This window comes from Lampris incognitus, chromosome 2 (assembly GCF_029633865.1).
Source record: "Lampris incognitus isolate fLamInc1 chromosome 2, fLamInc1.hap2, whole genome shotgun sequence".
Taxonomy (NCBI): Eukaryota; Metazoa; Chordata; class Actinopteri; order Lampriformes; family Lampridae; genus Lampris; species Lampris incognitus.
The window spans coordinates 109,167,338-109,184,544 of NC_079212.1; the positions used below are offsets into that span (position 1 = coordinate 109,167,338).

Here is a 17,207-nt window from a genome sequence, read left to right on the forward strand (position 1 = left end):
TCAGTCAAGCTAGGCCCTAAATCTCTTCAAGGGGCCATAACGTGGCCTAGGTGTGTCTAGGGGCTTGCGTGATGAAGGGCCCCCTGGACACTCCAGCCAGGCATCCTTAGTGTCAGTTCAGTCTTTGAGAGCAATAGATTCATAGTTGTTGTTGTTGTTGTTTTTTTTTTTACTCCGCCAGTGCACTCTGATGATTTGCCATGGGTTCAGTGTCAAGGGCAAAGCTTAAAAATATGTCACTTTGCCCTCCAATTCCTTCTCACATCAGAAGAAGGGAGAGAGAGGTTTGCCACTTATAACAACAGACAGAGTACGACAGAAAGGCTGACAGGTCCACATACCCATGTAATGTTCTTTTTTCTTCATTACGCTCATAGCTTAATAAACGTGTCTCTATGGTATGGTGTCATAAAAATCTTAATCTCATTTAACTAAGGTTTTTTTGTATGAGTCATCTCTGGGTGAGAGAGGAGCTACACTCTTGTTAATGTTGCTAGCATTTAGAGGAATTATTTACGAGTTCAGAAATTCAAATGAGGATATGCACGCCCATCATTATATCGTTGATTGATGTTAGTAATTAGCTTCATCCGGGCACATTGAGTACAAGAATAGCATTTGCATTTAGCACAGGCTAAATGTTACCTGCACTAAGCCTTCCAAATAAAATGACTCGGTAACACATTTGTTTTTTCGCACAACATTTTTGAGGACTGGTATCAAAGGCAGCCGGTGTGCATGGAAAAGTGTGCAAGAGAAGGAGAAGGAGAGCGAGAGAGTCAGAAAGAGAGAGGAGTGTTTTGCAGCTAAGGCATCATCTACGTATGTCAGCCATGTCTGACGGAGAAAGCAACCACTGATGTGTGTCCCCAATAAAACCCAGTACTTGGTTTAACACGCACGAGAGGGAGGAGGTTCAGTTTATTATGGCAGGTAGACTAAAGATTCTTAATGAATTTCAGGAAAGGTTTTGGAGACCTCCATCATAATCAGACACCTTGTTTTCCTTATGTGTGTGCATGTGTGTGTGTGTGTGTGTGTGCGTGTGTGCATGCGTGTGTGTGTGTGTGTGTGTGTGTGTGTGTGTGTGTGTGTGTGTGTGTGAATTCATATCATTATTTTTTATTTCGATATCAAGAGCAACATCCATAGTAAGTGATATCAGGGAAACTGGAAATTGAGACAGAGGCAAGAAGTCGAGTTTAAACTTAGGTGTCACGCATTTTTATTAACATTTAATAAAAGTAGTTTAACCTCGAATTTAAAGCCAAGTGAAACATTAGAATCTCAACACTCAGGATATAGTTTAGAAATAGTATCAGCATCAGCTTGGCAGAGCTAAGATCCTGTGGGACTTCAAGTTCCAGACTGACAAGCAGGTGCTGGCTAACCAACCAGACATTGTGGTGGTCGACAAGGAACAGAAGAAAGCAGTAGTGATTGATGTCGCAGTCCCAAGCACTGGCAACATCAGGAAGAAAGAGCAAGAGAAGCTAGAGAAATACTAAGGGCTGAGGGAGAAGGCGAAATCTACAGTAGTCCCAGTGGTGATAGGAGCACTAGGAGCTGTGGCCCCGAAACTGGGAGAGTGGCTCCAGCAGATTCCAGGAACAACATCTGAGGTCTCTGTCCAGAAGAGTGCAGTCCTAGGAACAGCTAAGATACTGTACAGAACCCTCAAACTCCCAGACCTCTGGTAGAGGACCCGAGCTTGAGGAAGACACACACCATCTATATATAGTATAGATTTCTTTACACTCTTCATCACTGACCATTACAAAAATGGAAATAATCTGATAGTCAAATCATTGTTTAGGTGGGGACAGATTGGGCCCCCTTTTGGGTTAACAGACATATTTAGCACTTCCCACAGCAGATGACAAATAGAAAGACTGGGTCAGAAATTGATCTAAATGTTTCCTCATAGCAACATGTTGCTATGCAAAAAAATGGAACAATGGTGAGGCAGCTCCTCAAGCGCAGCTGTCCTTTGGATCAAAAAAGTCGCCCTGTGTACCACTGCTTTTTAGTTGATGTGCCACATGCTCTCACATCTCTGTATCCTTTTCTTTTACTCCCTGCGCTTTCACTGTTGCAGGTCTCTTTATTATATATATATTTTTTTATTTTATTTATTTTATTTTTTTGTTCTTCCCTCAAATTGAGGGATTATCACAGGCTTTTGTGTGCCTACAAATGTTATCCCCAATTGGAAAATGGTCTATTTTAGGATCTCATGCAGTGAAAGTTGACACCATTTTTCCCTTCTCCGCGTGCACGTAGCCTATAATGGAGGGGTGTTTTTTTATGTATATTTGCAGATATACAGTGCTACGTTTGGATGTGTTTGTTATTGCCCTCAGTTGCACCTCGTTTTGGAAATGTGCTCATTACTCGCGGTATGTCGTCTAGTGCATGGTCCTCTTTAGGGATAGATAAGATTTTAATGTTGATATGTGCAGCATATCCCCTCGTCATCTTAATGTTCCGATTAGCGAAGAACAGTGGCTAGGTTTCTTTGTCTGAAAGCATTTGATGGCTGAGGTACAAGCAACCATCAAAGAGGAGAATCCTTGGCTCCATCTTTCTTCCTCTATGGCGGGCAGCCTGGGCTTCATTGAGTGAGTATTTCCACACGGGGGCTGTCAGGGAAAAGGATAATGTGTTTGCCTGTAAACTCTGGCTTTCTCGCCAGGGAGCGACTCATGAATCTCCCCTCTAATGGGTCGCTCCATTGGACAAGCCCTTGCAAGAAGGTCAGAGCAGTGTTAGTGCCATTCCTCAATGCACGTAGCAGAGGGCACATGTGCCAAGTGGAGCGGCGGTCCTCCCTCTGACAGGATCTGGTGCCAGTCCCCTTTGGCCACATGACTGAGTGACCACACCATCACTCACACACACACACACACACACACACACACACACACACACACACACACACACACACACACACACACACACACACACACACACACACACACACACACACACAGCTGGCATAGCCTTTCCCTCTCAGCGACCAGAAAGATTATCTTTTTCCCTGGTGGCATTCCTTTGGGAGGCGACACCGACCATTTAGTTGTGAGGGTGCCAGAAACAGTTTTTTGCAGTTGCTTCTCATGCAAAAGCAATGCAGTCTTTGCACTCACATGCACCAATTTTTTTTAATATAATTTATTCTTTAACTGTTGCAATATAGCTACTATACTGTTGGCTTACAAATCGAGTGCTTTTCTAAGAGACTGTTGCTAGGCCTATATACTTGCATCCACTTGATGAAACGATCATATCCGGTTTGACTTGGATAAGTGCACTAATTTAATCTGTTGTTAAGGGTAATTGGGTGTGCAACACCAAGTTCTAAACCTTATTTCAATAAATGGCTCTCCCACTCAGTAAGGCTGAAAGACTGCCGTTAGGTTTAGATAATTTATTGCATTCGAAGCAGAGCAAGAGCACAATTATTTTAGCATGAAGCTGTCTTCATTGAAAATGGCCGGCGATATCTTCTTTATCTGTTCGCCCACAAATAAGGGAGAGCCAGAGAGTGGACTGTATTTTCCCTTTGTGTAAACTAGGGCTGTCTCCCACTGCATCTCAGTTCATTTCATCATGTGTGCATCGGAGAGAGATGTGAGCTGCCTGCTGCCATGACTTGCCTGGTAGACAGCTAGCATAACCCAAATGTAAAAGAGCTCCCACTGTGAGACATTAAAGACATAATCTCAAGGCGTCATTTAGAGGAAGAAAGATATTTTAATACAGAGGACAGACAGAACATCACGTGACAAAGAAGATGCAAAAAAGAAGAAGAAGAGAGAAACAAAGAAATTATATAAGAAAATGTAAGAATAAAGGACTGAACAAAAGAACAAACAGAAAAAGATAGGATACATTTGAATAGTAAAAAAAAAAGAAACACAAGAAAACAAAGGCGAAGGAGTATGGTTCAGTCATAGAAAGAAAGCTATGATAGATAGACAGACAGACAGACAGACAGACAGACAGACAGACAGACAGACAGACAGATAGATAGATAGATAGATAGATAGATAGATAGATAGATAGATAGATAGATAGATAGATAGATAGATAGATAGATAGATAGATAGATAGATAGACAGACAGACAGACAGACAGACAGACAGACAGACAGACAGACAGACAGACAGACAGACAGAGATAGATAGATAGATAGATAGATAGATAGATAGATAGATAGATAGATAGATAGATAGATAGATAGATAGATAGATAGATAGATAGATAGATAGATAGATAGATAGATAGATGGATGGATGGATGGATGGATGGACAGACAGACAGATAGATAGATAGATAGATAGATAGACAGACAAACAGAAAAAGCTATCTATCTATCTATCTATCTATCTATCTATCTATCTATCTATCTATCTATCTATCTATCTATCTATCTATCTATCTATCTAGATAAATAGATAGATAGCTAGCTAGCTAGCTAGATAGATGTATGCACATAAACAGGTCAAGAAAGCGAAAAGAGAGAGCAGCCGTTCTGTACTGGCGGAGGGGAAATCCATTTCTTCTCTGAAAAAACACAGACGATATACCATGAGGTTGTCGTTGCCATTGATTAAACCTTGGGTGCCACCGAGGGCTGTGTGTGTGTGTGTGTGTGGGGGGGGGGTCCTGCTAGCGTGGCTAAATAGAGGATAAGTGGTCGATGAGGCTTGCATGTCTACTACAGAGGAATCCCTCCTCATCACTCTTTCACTCCAGCTACCCAGGGGAATGGAGGACTGCGGGGCTGGTGTTGGCTGACTGACTCCAATACTTGTGCTGCATATTTCATGCCCTCCAGTCTGAGCGCGCACGTCTCCGTGTACAAGAAAGGCAGGGAGACAGAGAGAGAAAAGGAGTGATAAAGAGAGACAGGTAGATAAAGACAAGGCGAGAGGAACTCTGACACAGAGAGAGAGAGAGAGAGAGAGAGAGAGAGAGAGAGAGAGAGAGAGAGAGAGAGAGAGAGAGAGAGAGAGAGAGGGAGGACGTATCATGTGAGAGCCTCTTTGTGATGATGTATTTTTTCTTCTGCTGCTGTCTCACCGCTGTCTCTCCTTTACTTACTCCTCGGTGACCCACTATGGCACCATTGAAGTCTGCCGTGCTCAGCGGTTGGCATGCCCGTTACACAGCAGCTCTGACACAGTACAGTTTGACAACCAGCTGTGGGTCTCTTCATTCCTAGCAAGCATTAAAGTCAGCAGATATGCTCTGTTGTACCTCAATGTGCCCTGGGGGTGGGGGTGGGGGTGTTTCCGCTCAGAGGTGGGGCAGTTAATGCCACGTGTTTGTGTTTTGACTGGAAAAGTTGACCCACACTTAATGATCTGCTCTGATCAAGTGTTTTACTTCTTACAAAGTGTTCTGAAATGAAGTAAAAATAATCAATTTTCTATCGAACAGAAAGGCCAATGTTTATCCACTCAAGACAGTCGATGACTGTCTTGAGTGGACGGTAGGAAGCACACAAGCATGGAAAACAGTTTTGCTGTTCGGGGACAAATTAATTCATGTTTGAAATAAAATGATACTTTTCAGTGACATGCCAAATTGGCTTGAAAAGTAGTGGAACAACAGAGCCAAAACCTGGTCCTGAACATTTGGCCGGAGAAAATGTGTTAATTAATTTTTATGCTTATTGTGGTACATGAAGCCTGAGTACACAATGCTTGGTACATTGTGTCCCTGAACACAACACGGTCTTTGTTCTTATCTTTGAGTCCAGATGAGGATGACGAAGGTGAACGCCACACTGTTCCCCTCACGCCGCTCGAAAGCTTCTTCTCCGATGATGACTCCCTCAAACAACAGAAGAAGAAGAAGCCCAAAAAGATGAAAGAGGGGAAAATGCTCAAGGTTAAGAAGAGGAAAAAGGAGGTAAGCTGCAGTCCACAGTCACATTACGCATCGTGACCCCGCACTCGACAGGTCTGGCAGGGATTTCGGCAAGAGCTTACCCCACATTTTCTATTTCTCAAGCTCTTATATGGTGTCCCTTTGATTGGATCAAAGGTGTGTTTTGACCAGCAGACTGCCTCTAATCTAAATGAGAGGCAGCGAGGTGTCTCTGGCTCAGGGCACTTGGCGCCGATGTCATTGCTAGCATCGGTATAAGCTGTGTGTGTGAGCTGAGTACTAGTTTAGGGAGTCAATTTGTGAGTGTGCTGACGTTGGCATTGGTGGTGGGGGTATGTGCGGTAGGTCAGGAGTGTGCTGTGGGGGCCAGGCTTCCACAGCCGAGTGACAGAGCAGTTTCGACAGCCAAGCTTCTCCAGTGTCTAGGCTTTGACATTTAGACAGCAGGTTAGAGGTTTAAATGGCTTGCAGCGTAAACAGCGGCGACAGTTTCATCTCTATGTATCTCTTATTTAACCTTTGTTCAACCAGGTTATTCCCGTAGAGATCGTACATCTTGCTTTCAATGAGGTTCAGACAGCAGAGACTGGAGTTCGAGAAGCAAAGCCAAAGCATATGTCTATGAAACCTCTACTCAGCACCTACAAGCCTTCTAATGATCTGTGTTTGTTTTATGTTGTTTTTTCCCCCCCATGTGAATTAACACCAGCCCAGGTACTGTAATGATACTGAATGCAATAATCATCAACAAACCTTGTTATGAGATTGCTGAGCTTTGGGGCTAGGAGAGAAAGCTTGGCACAGCACACAGTGGTGTCCAGTTGAGCCCCTTTGCACACACGAATGATCTGTGAGCATATACGTTCCTCCTGACGTGCAGGATGACAGTGTGCAAGATTGAACTGTATTCCCAGCATCTCCATCTAGCCTGTGTTGGTAAGGACTCAGGGCAGTATCGGTGACACAGCCAGGATGTTTCTCCTCTGCTGGCTCACGGATGGCGGTGGTGCTGTGAGGAGCTTGGCTGGCCAGCTTGCCAACGGCCCTTTGGCTGCTCATGATAAACACTGAGCTCCGGGTCCTGCTGAGCTAATGATGGGGGACTCCCGCTCTGACACTCTTCCCTCTCTCTCATCGTCTCTTCCTCTCTTTTGCTCTCTCTCTCTCTCTCTCTCTCTCTCTCTCTCTCTCTCTCACTCACACACACGCGCACACACACACACACACACACACACACACACACACACACACACACACACACACACACACACACACAGTCATGCACACTCTGCTCCGACTGTCTTTACCTCTTCCCTCCCTCTCCTCCCCTGTTGTCCCTCTCACGGTGCATCACTTCATTCTTCCTCTTCATTGATACTTGCTCTTTTGTTGCGGTCCTTGCTTTATGGCATTTCGTTCTTTCTTTTTCTTTCTTTCTTTCTTTCTTTCTTTCTTTCTTTCTTTCTTTCTTTCTTTCTTTCTTTCTTTCTTTCTTTCTTTCTTTCTTTCTTTCTTTCTTTCTTTCTTTCTTTCTTTCTTTCTTTCTTTCTTTCTTTCTTTCTGTCCTTCACTCCTTCTTTTCATCCTCCTCCTTTCTTCACCTCAATTTTTTTTGTTTTTTTGTTTAATGCCATCGCCAAGGACTGACTGCTGCTATAAATAACTTCCAAACACTCCTGGGAGGTTGGTGTCAAACATCACCACAGATCAACTGGGGTCAGGGGCTCCCAGTGACGGATCTCCCTCCCATGTCACAGCCGCTGCTGGAAGGAATATTACTGAGGCAGGAACTCTGTTATTCCTCCCAGCTCTGAGGGAAACAAAGGACCTGTACAAACAGATAGGAAACATCTATAGTCCACTTTTTTAAGGATTCAGTTTTGGGATCTTGAATAAACATGTACTTGACTTTCTTGAAAAGAAAGAGGGTATGGATTTGCTATGGTAAAATATTGTGCATATGATGAAGCTGCAAAGTGTTGCCAGAAAGAGCAAAAGCTGTAATTGATTCCTGTGTATAGACGGGGCCTAAATTTCTCATGGTTAAATGTGTTGGGTGTGATGAGGCTCTGAAGTGTCACTCACAGCTGTATTTATTTGATACTTTATGTGCTGTTTTGTGTTACCTCCCTAAGGCAGAGCCATTATAGGCAAGGCATCTAATTCAATTATGCTATCAGGCCTTTTCCTTTTTTCTTCTGGATGAAGAGACACAGTCTTTGTTGCTGCCAGAGTCCTTTTTGGACCTGTAATGCACGCATAGCATTGAACTCTGGGCCACCTTGAACATCTTGTCTTTGCAGTTGCTCCCTGGATTAACAGTGGTTCTGCTTCCTTGCTTCTCCCCTCTTCTGCCTCCAACATTAACCCCCCACCCCCAACCCACCCCCTTTCCATTCCCCCCCTCCTCCCTCTCTCTGTGTCTTTTTTCTCTCTCTCTGTCACCATTTCTCCTTCTTATGCATAAATGAGATTTGTCTAGACCAGAATTGGAGCCCCGGCCTCTGCATAACAAGCTTGTTATGCAAACGCATCTGATTGGATGGCGCCGTTCCATTGGCTGCCACTGCTAGAGAGTTGGGGGGATGGGATGAGGGGGGTGAGGGTGGGGGGTGAGAGTGTGTGGAAGGGAAGAAAGAAAGAGTGAGAGAGCAAATGAAAGGGCAGCTATGAGAGAGAGTGAGAGAGAGAGAGAGAGAGAGAGAGAAGAAAAAGAACAATAGTGGCAATAGTGGGAGCTTTGAGGTGAGGTGTGTGAAAGAGAAGGAGAGAGGAGGAAAAAGAGAGGGAGAGAGAGTGCGAGAAGAGGGTGGGTGGGGATGGCGGGTGGGGGCTGTGTGAATAGAGAAATGGAGATAGAGAGGGAGAGAGAGACAAAGTGAGGAGAGAGAGAGAGAGAGAGAGAGAGAGAGAGAGAGAGAGAGAGAGAGAGAGAGAGAGAGAGCGAGAAAGAGAGAGAGAGAGAGAGAGAGCCAGACACTGCTCGAATTTGGTCTCCATGGCAACACAGCCGGGCTGCTGGTAGGGCTGGCGGGCGCTGCGGCAACGTGAGCCTTTCCGCTGTGCTGCAGAGCAAAACGCCTGCAAGTCTCTCCATGGATCCACACAGGCCTACTGTGCAACAGGCAGCAAGCAGACTGAAGTACTTACGTCCTAATTTACTCCAAAACACACATGCACACCTACAAACACAAGCTCGCTCTCTCTCTCTCTCTCACACACACACACACACACACACACACACACACGCACACACACACAGATTCACACATTCGTATTCAAACACACACATACACATAATTACACATGCATACATACACACATAATACACAACACAGCACACAAAAACATGTATATAGACAAAAAAGATAGAAACATATATCCCATACATATACATACTGTGCATAGACAAGAGGGAGAAAGATAAACACAAAGACATGCACAGGTGTAAAGGTGAGAGATGAGTAAATTGCATCTCTCTCTCTCTCTCTCTCTCTCTCTCTCTCTCTCTCTCTCTCTCTCTCTCTCTCTCTCTCTCTCTCTGTCTTTCTCCTTCTGTCTCTTTTGATCTTAAACACGCAGACTCATGGATATACTCCTAATGTGAAAGAAGGAGAATCCACACTAATAAATCTGCTCATAGGCGACACTGTTAATAATGATAACAGCACCTTTTAGGTGTTATTTCCATATAGCCCTCCAGATGTTGCCTAATACTACCCTGGCAAGATGCAGCACTACATATCCACAGGGCAATTTAAGGCTGTGATTGGCTGGACTGCTCAAGGTGTGTTGTTTCAAAGTTCAGTTTGTTATGGGGAGATCCTGTAGTTCCGTGTCTCTTTTCCCCCTATGGAGGTGTCCCCAGTACCAACTCACCACTGACCTATGGACATATATTGCACAACTGTATTAGGATAACACACTGTTGTAAGGATGTGACATGGAACAATGTCGGTTTTGATTGAACACACATGCCTGTGCTATTTAGTGGATACTTTTATCCAAAGCACCTTCACAACACTTGACAATGGTAATGCCCTGCCCTTCAATGTGATGTTTTAATCATCTCTCTCCTTTGCTATATTTACATAAGTAGATGTTAAATACTGGTATAACCAGCTCCCCCCTCATTGAAAGCAATGTCAAAAATCTAGGCCTGTCCAAAAAGTAGATGGGCCAGTCAATGCTATGGGGATCTAAGAGGTTTTTTTTAAAACAAATTTTAGCTTCAACCTAATGCAGCAGAAGCAACTATACAACAGGGATGAATTGTTGTAAATAACTCTCATGGCAATTATTTAATCTCATTCTGACAATAAATGAGGTGCGAGAAAAAAATCTCTTACAGTATTGTCTGTGAATGTTCTCATTCATCCAGGTCATGGTTATCCATGAACTTATAGCGTGATCCTCCCATGCGCTACTCTTACAGTATTGTCACACTTTAATATGTTCATGAACAGATGCACAAAGTATGGATACTTAGTGCGTGCCCTGATCTCAGAGTACACTCCCTTTATGCATTGCAGTCCAAACATGCTTATTGTCATGGTCACAATGGTACTTACCCAGAGTTTCTCCCTAATCCTGTTTGGAGGAAGTAGCTTATCTTTATTGCTGGACTGTCATCCCAATGGATAACAGAACTTGCTCCAAGAGTTCGTAGGTCAGGTCTCCTCTCATCCTTATCCTCCAGCTTGTGATTCTCCAGGACTGTTCCTTCAGACCTTGTTACATTCAAATGAGCTTCCCATACATTTCTCTGCTATCAGCTAACAGTTAACAATAGGCCTTTATTAGTTCACACGGAGAAGACACTCTATAGCACTACCTTTGTTCTGCTACACACAAGCTTTAAGCATCTATCCAAGCAATATAGACTCAGTTTAGACATGGTATAGATCATCCATGGTCAAAGATTAAAAGTAAGCAAACACCATATATGATTATATGGCAGGCAAATTGGTTTCACAATAGTTGAGTCTGGGGTGTCCAGGTAGCATAGCGGTCTATTCCATTGCTTACCAACACGGGGATCGCCGAATCGAATCTCTGTGTTACCTCCGGCTTGGTCGGGCATCCTGCAGACACAATTGGCTGTGTCTGCGGGTGGGAAGCCGGATGTGGGTATGTGTCTTGGTCGCTGCACTAGTGTCTCCTGTGGTCGGTCGAAGCGTCTGTTTGGAGGGGGAGGGGGAACTGGGGGGAATAGCGTGATCCTCCCATGCACTACGTCTCCCTGGTGAAACTCCTCACTGTCCGGTGAAAAGAAGCGGCTGGTGACTCCACATGTATCGAAGGAGACATGTGGTAGTCTGCAGCTTTCCCTGGATCCGCAGAGGGGGTGGAGCAGTGACCGGGATGGCTCAGAAGAGTGGGGTAATTGGCCAGACACAACTGGGGAGAAAAGGGGGGGGGGACAGTAGTTGAGCCTGGAAAGCCATTTATTACAATGAGTCGCTTTGAATCATATGATGCTGTACTGCACACAAGCATTTGTTGGTGGTTGTTGTGATAGTTACTCCATATTTTGTTAATTTTGACCTTTGTCTCTCCCTCCATTGTTGGCTAGCAGAATCTAACTTTCATCTGTTTAACTTGTTTTTTTCAAGGCATATTACAAAAGAGTAAAAATGACCTCTGTATTACCTGTGCGCTGCTATTTTTCCTGTTAGTGTAGTTAAGGTATTCTGTGTGTGTGTGCTCGTGTGTGTAATATATAATGACCTGTGAATCTGTTGCTAATGACCATAATTGATGTGCATGTGTGTGTCTGTGTTTTGTCGTGTGTGTTTTTGTGTGTGAATGCGTACACATGCATGTGTGCATGTCTCAGGCAGGAATCCAGGTGGACGTCGATAGTGACTTGGAGGAGGCCTCTGAGATGGAGGAGGAACGTGAACGTCCAGAGATTGGCTCAGAGAGCGAGAGCAGCACCTACGGACCCACGAAGAAAAAGAAAAAGAAACCAAAAGAAAAGAAAGAGAAAAAGCCCAGGAAGAAGAAGAGAGACGATGAGGATGATGAAGATGATGATGATGATGGAAATATGAAAGTAAGTTTAACGCTTTGTCAGGGAAAAAGTTCTGGCCAAATTTTAATTGTCACTGGCAAGAACTACATGTTTATTAAGTTTGGTTGGTGCTGTATATAACTGAAAGTCTACTAGTGAGAATCGCTATCCCCCTTATGTGTCGAAGATGTGATTTAGCCCACTGGATTTACTGACTTGGATGAGCAACCAGCTCCCACAGGGACCTTATTAGTTGTGCTAGCACATCTTAGAGCACAATCTTAAAGTGTTAATCTCTTCATTCTCATCCTGTGTCTGTGTTTAACATAGTTTCCCAGGGCTTTTTCTATTAGTCTGTCTGCTTTGCATTGTGATCAATCCCTGACCTTTGTTGCCCCAGGAACCCAAGTCATCCAGCCAGCTCATGCAAGAGTGGGGCCTAGAGGACGTCCAATATGGTTTCACGGAGGAGGACTATAAAACCATCACCAACTATAAGGCCTTCAGCCAGTTCCTCAGGTTAGTATCCATTTTAAAGGATGACAACTGTTGTAATTTTATGTTTTTCTCATTTTCGAGAAAGGCCATGAAAATTCCCCCATGCATTCCCCCCATACTCACAAGTCTTTTCAATCTAGCTGATGGCACACTTAGCTCCCATCCTGGAAACCATAGGATCCCATCGCTTTCAAAAAATTATAAAATACAGCTAACAAATACATAGCCTCAGTTTTAAACAGTGCAGTTCATTGTTGTGAAAAACCTGTGTTCTACTTTTTCCAAAGGTGACTTCTAAAGGCAGCAAACTGTTCTGTTTAACAGGAAAACATTTCATTATTTCAGTGCTACCTACTTGCATTTACTTCCAATGCGACAAGCAGATGGAAGTGTGACAATCACACTACGGGCATCGGAGAACAGCCAATCAAATGTTAGAACACTCAATGACAGACTAGAATAACCAAATCAGTCAAACCTGGACCAATGTGAGGCACTGTAGTAAACAAACTTACATAGGGTAGAGCCCACATTCATCCAATAGGAAGCCCCAAAATATGCATAGTGATTTCTTAACACCCGAGTCTGCCAGAAACTAAACTAATTTCCATAAATCACAAAATAAATTATCCCTTTATGAAGATTTTTCAGGAAAAACTGAAAAAAACCCCACATTTACAATGATACATTATGGTGGACAAGGCAACAATATGAGTCCGTGACCTGTTTTGGTCAGTGTTTTTGATTACAGTGGGATCCTATGGCTTCCTGGATGGGAGCTAAGTGTGGCGATGGCTAAATGAAAAAGACTTGTTGGTACAGGAAATGCATGGGGGATCTCAGTCTTTCAAATGCATTTGTTGACAATAAAAAGAATTTAAAATCACACCAGTGTTAGCTTTTGATATCTTGATTAGCACCCGCTCCTCTATTGCCTTGGATTGCCTCGCTGAAATTATCTAAAAAAAAAAAAAAAAAAAAAAAAAAACCCCAACAACCCTCCACCGTCAAAGTCGAGCTCTGTGTGGTGAGCAAACACAGCTCTTTTTGTCTGCGTTAGAAAGCTCGGCTGTTGGTGTAAAGAGTCTGTCTCACCTGGGGGCTGCCGGGCTGGGCTAAGCCTCTGCTCTGACAAAGTGGAGCATGAGCTCCTGCAGTGCCCCTGGTGAGCATTCAGCTGCTTACTGGATGCCTTTGACAGCCGCGGGGCTCTGGGACTTAGTACTTTGACCCACTGCCTCTCACAGGCCAGCATGCCAAACCTCGAGCTGTAGCCTGACAAATCACAGACATGACACACACACACACACACACACACACACACACACACACACACACACACACACACACACACACACACACACACACACACACACACACACACACACACACACACACACACACACACACACACTCTGCAGCAGCGACAAACCAAACTTACGGGGCAGTGGGTTTGTCGCGAATCGAAGCTCGGTTCCCTCTTGGTGTGGAGGGAGGCATGAATTATGTTGACGGGAATGGACTGTGACATAATAACGCCGCCTTGCATCGCTCTCTCTCTTTCCCCTCCCCTGGTTTTACTCAGGCCTCTCATCGCCAAGAAGAACCCCAAGATTCCCATGTCAAAGATGATGACCGTGTTGGGTGCCAAGTGGCGGGAGTTCAGCGCCAACAACCCGTTCAAAGGCGCATCTGCCACTGCTGTGGCCGCCGCCGTGGCCGCCGCCGTGGAAACGGTTACGGTAGCTCAGCCAATCTCTGTGAGCAGCGGCCAGACGGGCGCTCAGCTGGGGCCAGTCAAAAAAGCCAAAACCAAAGAGGGAAAGGGTAAGGACTAGCAGCAGACAGTGAGAGTGGTTTTTGGGTTTTGTTTTGTTTTTAGAAACAATAGGAAGTGACACCAGTCACTTAACACAGCTGTGGTCTGGATCCGTGTCTCAGGGCCAGGGGTTAGAAAGAAGAGCAAGACCATGAAAGAGGTGAAGAAGAAGCCGAAGCCGAAGAAGACCAAATCAAAGTCAGGCCAAAGTGCAAAGAAGAAGAAAGCATCCTCGGTATGTTGTTTTGTTAGTTGCAACCACCATCCTCCCACCCCTGTCCATTCTGTCAGCTACTGTCTGTTTCCAATGTGATGCATAGGGACCCGTGTCACAGCGGGGTGTTCATATGGTGACAGTGTGAAATGTGATCTAGTCTAGCTCAGCTCACAGATAAGTTGTATTACAGTGAAGCATAGCACACCATAACATACTGCACCATGCCTTTTTCAATGCAAAAAAAGAAAAAAATGTTTGGTGTGAGCATCATGGTACTAACAAGGTGTGTCTCAATCACCAATTTGTGTGTGTGTGTGTGTGTGTGTGTGTGTTTTCAGAGTGAGGAGGACTTCTTGGAGGAGTCAGACTTTGATGACATCAGCATCCACAGTGCCTCTGTGCTTTCTGATACCTCGGGGGCAGCCGCCAAGAAAAAGCCCCGACGTGGGCGCAAAAAAAGGAAAAGTATGTTGACTGTCTGCACTCCCATACCCTCCCTGGTGTATATCTCTCTCAAATCCCTCTGAAACCACTCCTGACCTGATTCTTGGGTTTGATTTATGGTGAGAGTAAAAAAAAACAAAACAAAAAAAGATCTGGGAAGATGTGCATATATCTCTATACTGTATTGTTTATTAATTTTTTCTTTGTTTTGAGAAAGTTTGTCGAGCTTCCATGTTTTTTTTTTTTTTTTTTTTAATTTTTAATCGGCAAACCTACTTTTTTCAATTAGGTAGTTGCTCACAGTCACACTGCATTGCTCTGGACCAGTGGTCACCAACCCTGCTCCTGGAGAGCTACCATCCTGCCGGTTTTCACTCCAACCCTAATTTAACAAACCTGATTCTACTGATTACCTACTCAAGACCTTGATTAATATTAATAATAACAATAACAATAATAATAATAACAATCATAATAGTAATTATTATTATTATTATTATTAATCAAGGTCTTAATAATAATAATAATAATAATAATCTGCTGGGATAGGCTCCAGCATCCCGGGACACCAACTGGGATAAGCGGCTTGGATAACTGATGGATGGATAATAATAATAATAATAATAATAATAATAATGATAACAATGATAATCAATAACAATAATCATTACATTTACTATATAGCACGTTTCTAGACACCCAAAGCGTTTGATTAATTGATTGATTAATTGAATCAGATGTGTTAAATTAGGGTTGGAGTGAAAACTAGCTGGATGGTAGCTCGCCAGGAGCAGGGTTGGTGACCACTGCTCTGGACTGTCAGTCACCAAGCAGCTCGATCGTAGCAGTTTGTGTTTGTGCACATTATACAGTGAGTAAGGTGTTTATATTTGACCTGCTGTACTGTGTCCCCTCTCCAGAGGAGGATGGGGATGGCTATGAGACAGACCACCAGGACTACTGCGAGGTGTGCCAACAAGGTGGGGAGATCATCCTGTGTGACACCTGTCCCAGAGCCTACCATTTAGTCTGTCTGGACCCTGAACTGGAGAAGGCCCCCGAGGGCAAGTGGAGCTGCCCACACTGTGTGAGTGATCCTATGTTTTATCATACGTCTCTTATGAAGGACAGTTACAGCACATCCATGCTAATAACATGCTAAGATTTATGAGTATTAAGTTTCTAACACATCAGTTGTTGCTTTTAGATACCAAATCATGTTTTCGGTCCCCATAGTAAATTGTTATCAAACCAGTGATTTAGCCTGCGGTATTGAGGGATTATTTGTGATCCCTGGGAATTCTATCATTTACTGTTTGGGTTTTCGTGTTTTGTATGGCAATGTTCAGTGAATATTTTGTATTTGCATGTACATAGGGGGTGTATGATACATGAATAACTTTTTGCTTTGGAAAAAAATGCTGTAAGCTTCCTGGTGAAATGCATATAATGGAAACTGACCATGTGAAATGACAAACCAATTCGAGGTTATCAGTTTTTTGCTGTGTCTGTTTTCAGAGTGGTCAAAAGAGTGATAGCAGTGTAAGTATTATGTATTATGTACTATTCTGTATTATCAATAGCCACTGACAAATCTATTATTTGTTATCGATTTGATATTGAAATATAAATACGAGTCAAGAGAACTGACTGCTAGCCTCAACCATGTAAGACATTGACACCTGCAAAAGTCTCAGTACAGTCAAAGTGTATGAAAACTGAAGCAATGTTAATCAATGACCATAAGGTGAACAAAAACTGCTATTTTGGTTTAGATAAAATCAAATTGTCCAAGCAAAACAGGAAATAAAAGCAAAATACCATCACTCAAAAGGTAAAATGTAACTAAACAAGCACTCTGAACTGACACAATCAAGATTGACATCAGCTTGGAAAAAAGTGGGTCAAAGCTCAACTCACACTTGAATGAGAGTGAAAAAGCGAGAACTGAGGCTGAGGTGATGTTGTGCTGTTCCCTGCCGGCATGCACCTTGCTCCGCCCCACAGGAGAAGGAGGGTATCCAGTGGGAGGCCAAGGATGACGATGAGGAGGAGGAGGAGGCTGCGGGCGAGGAGGAGGATGACCACATGGAGTTCTGCCGTGTGTGTAAGGACGGAGGAGAGCTGCTGTGCTGCGACACCTGTCCATCCTCCTATCACATCCACTGTCTCAACCCGCCCCTGCCCGAGATCCCCAACGGAGAGTGGCTCTGCCCACGCTGCATGGTGAGCTGCCCCAAGGCCGCATGCTGACTTAAGACTTTAACGCCTAAATGTTGTTCTTATCCTCTCCTTAAGAAGGAAATGTCAGT

The 17,207-nt window shown here is 43.9% G+C and overlaps 1 protein-coding gene across 1 annotated transcript in view; it reads left to right on the forward strand.

Annotated features, from left to right (window-relative positions):
• chd5 (chromodomain helicase DNA binding protein 5) overlaps positions 1 to 17,207 on the forward strand; it is a 59,437-nt gene that overhangs the window by 1,415 nt on the left and 40,815 nt on the right. The window contains 9 exon segments of the mRNA XM_056301145.1: positions 5,771 to 5,922; positions 8,765 to 8,779; positions 11,780 to 11,959; positions 12,318 to 12,436; positions 14,001 to 14,242; positions 14,357 to 14,469; positions 14,790 to 14,916; positions 15,816 to 15,982; positions 16,903 to 17,121. Of these exon segments, the coding sequence (XP_056157120.1) occupies positions 5,771 to 5,922; positions 8,765 to 8,779; positions 11,780 to 11,959; positions 12,318 to 12,436; positions 14,001 to 14,242; positions 14,357 to 14,469; positions 14,790 to 14,916; positions 15,816 to 15,982; positions 16,903 to 17,121 (1,334 nt within the window).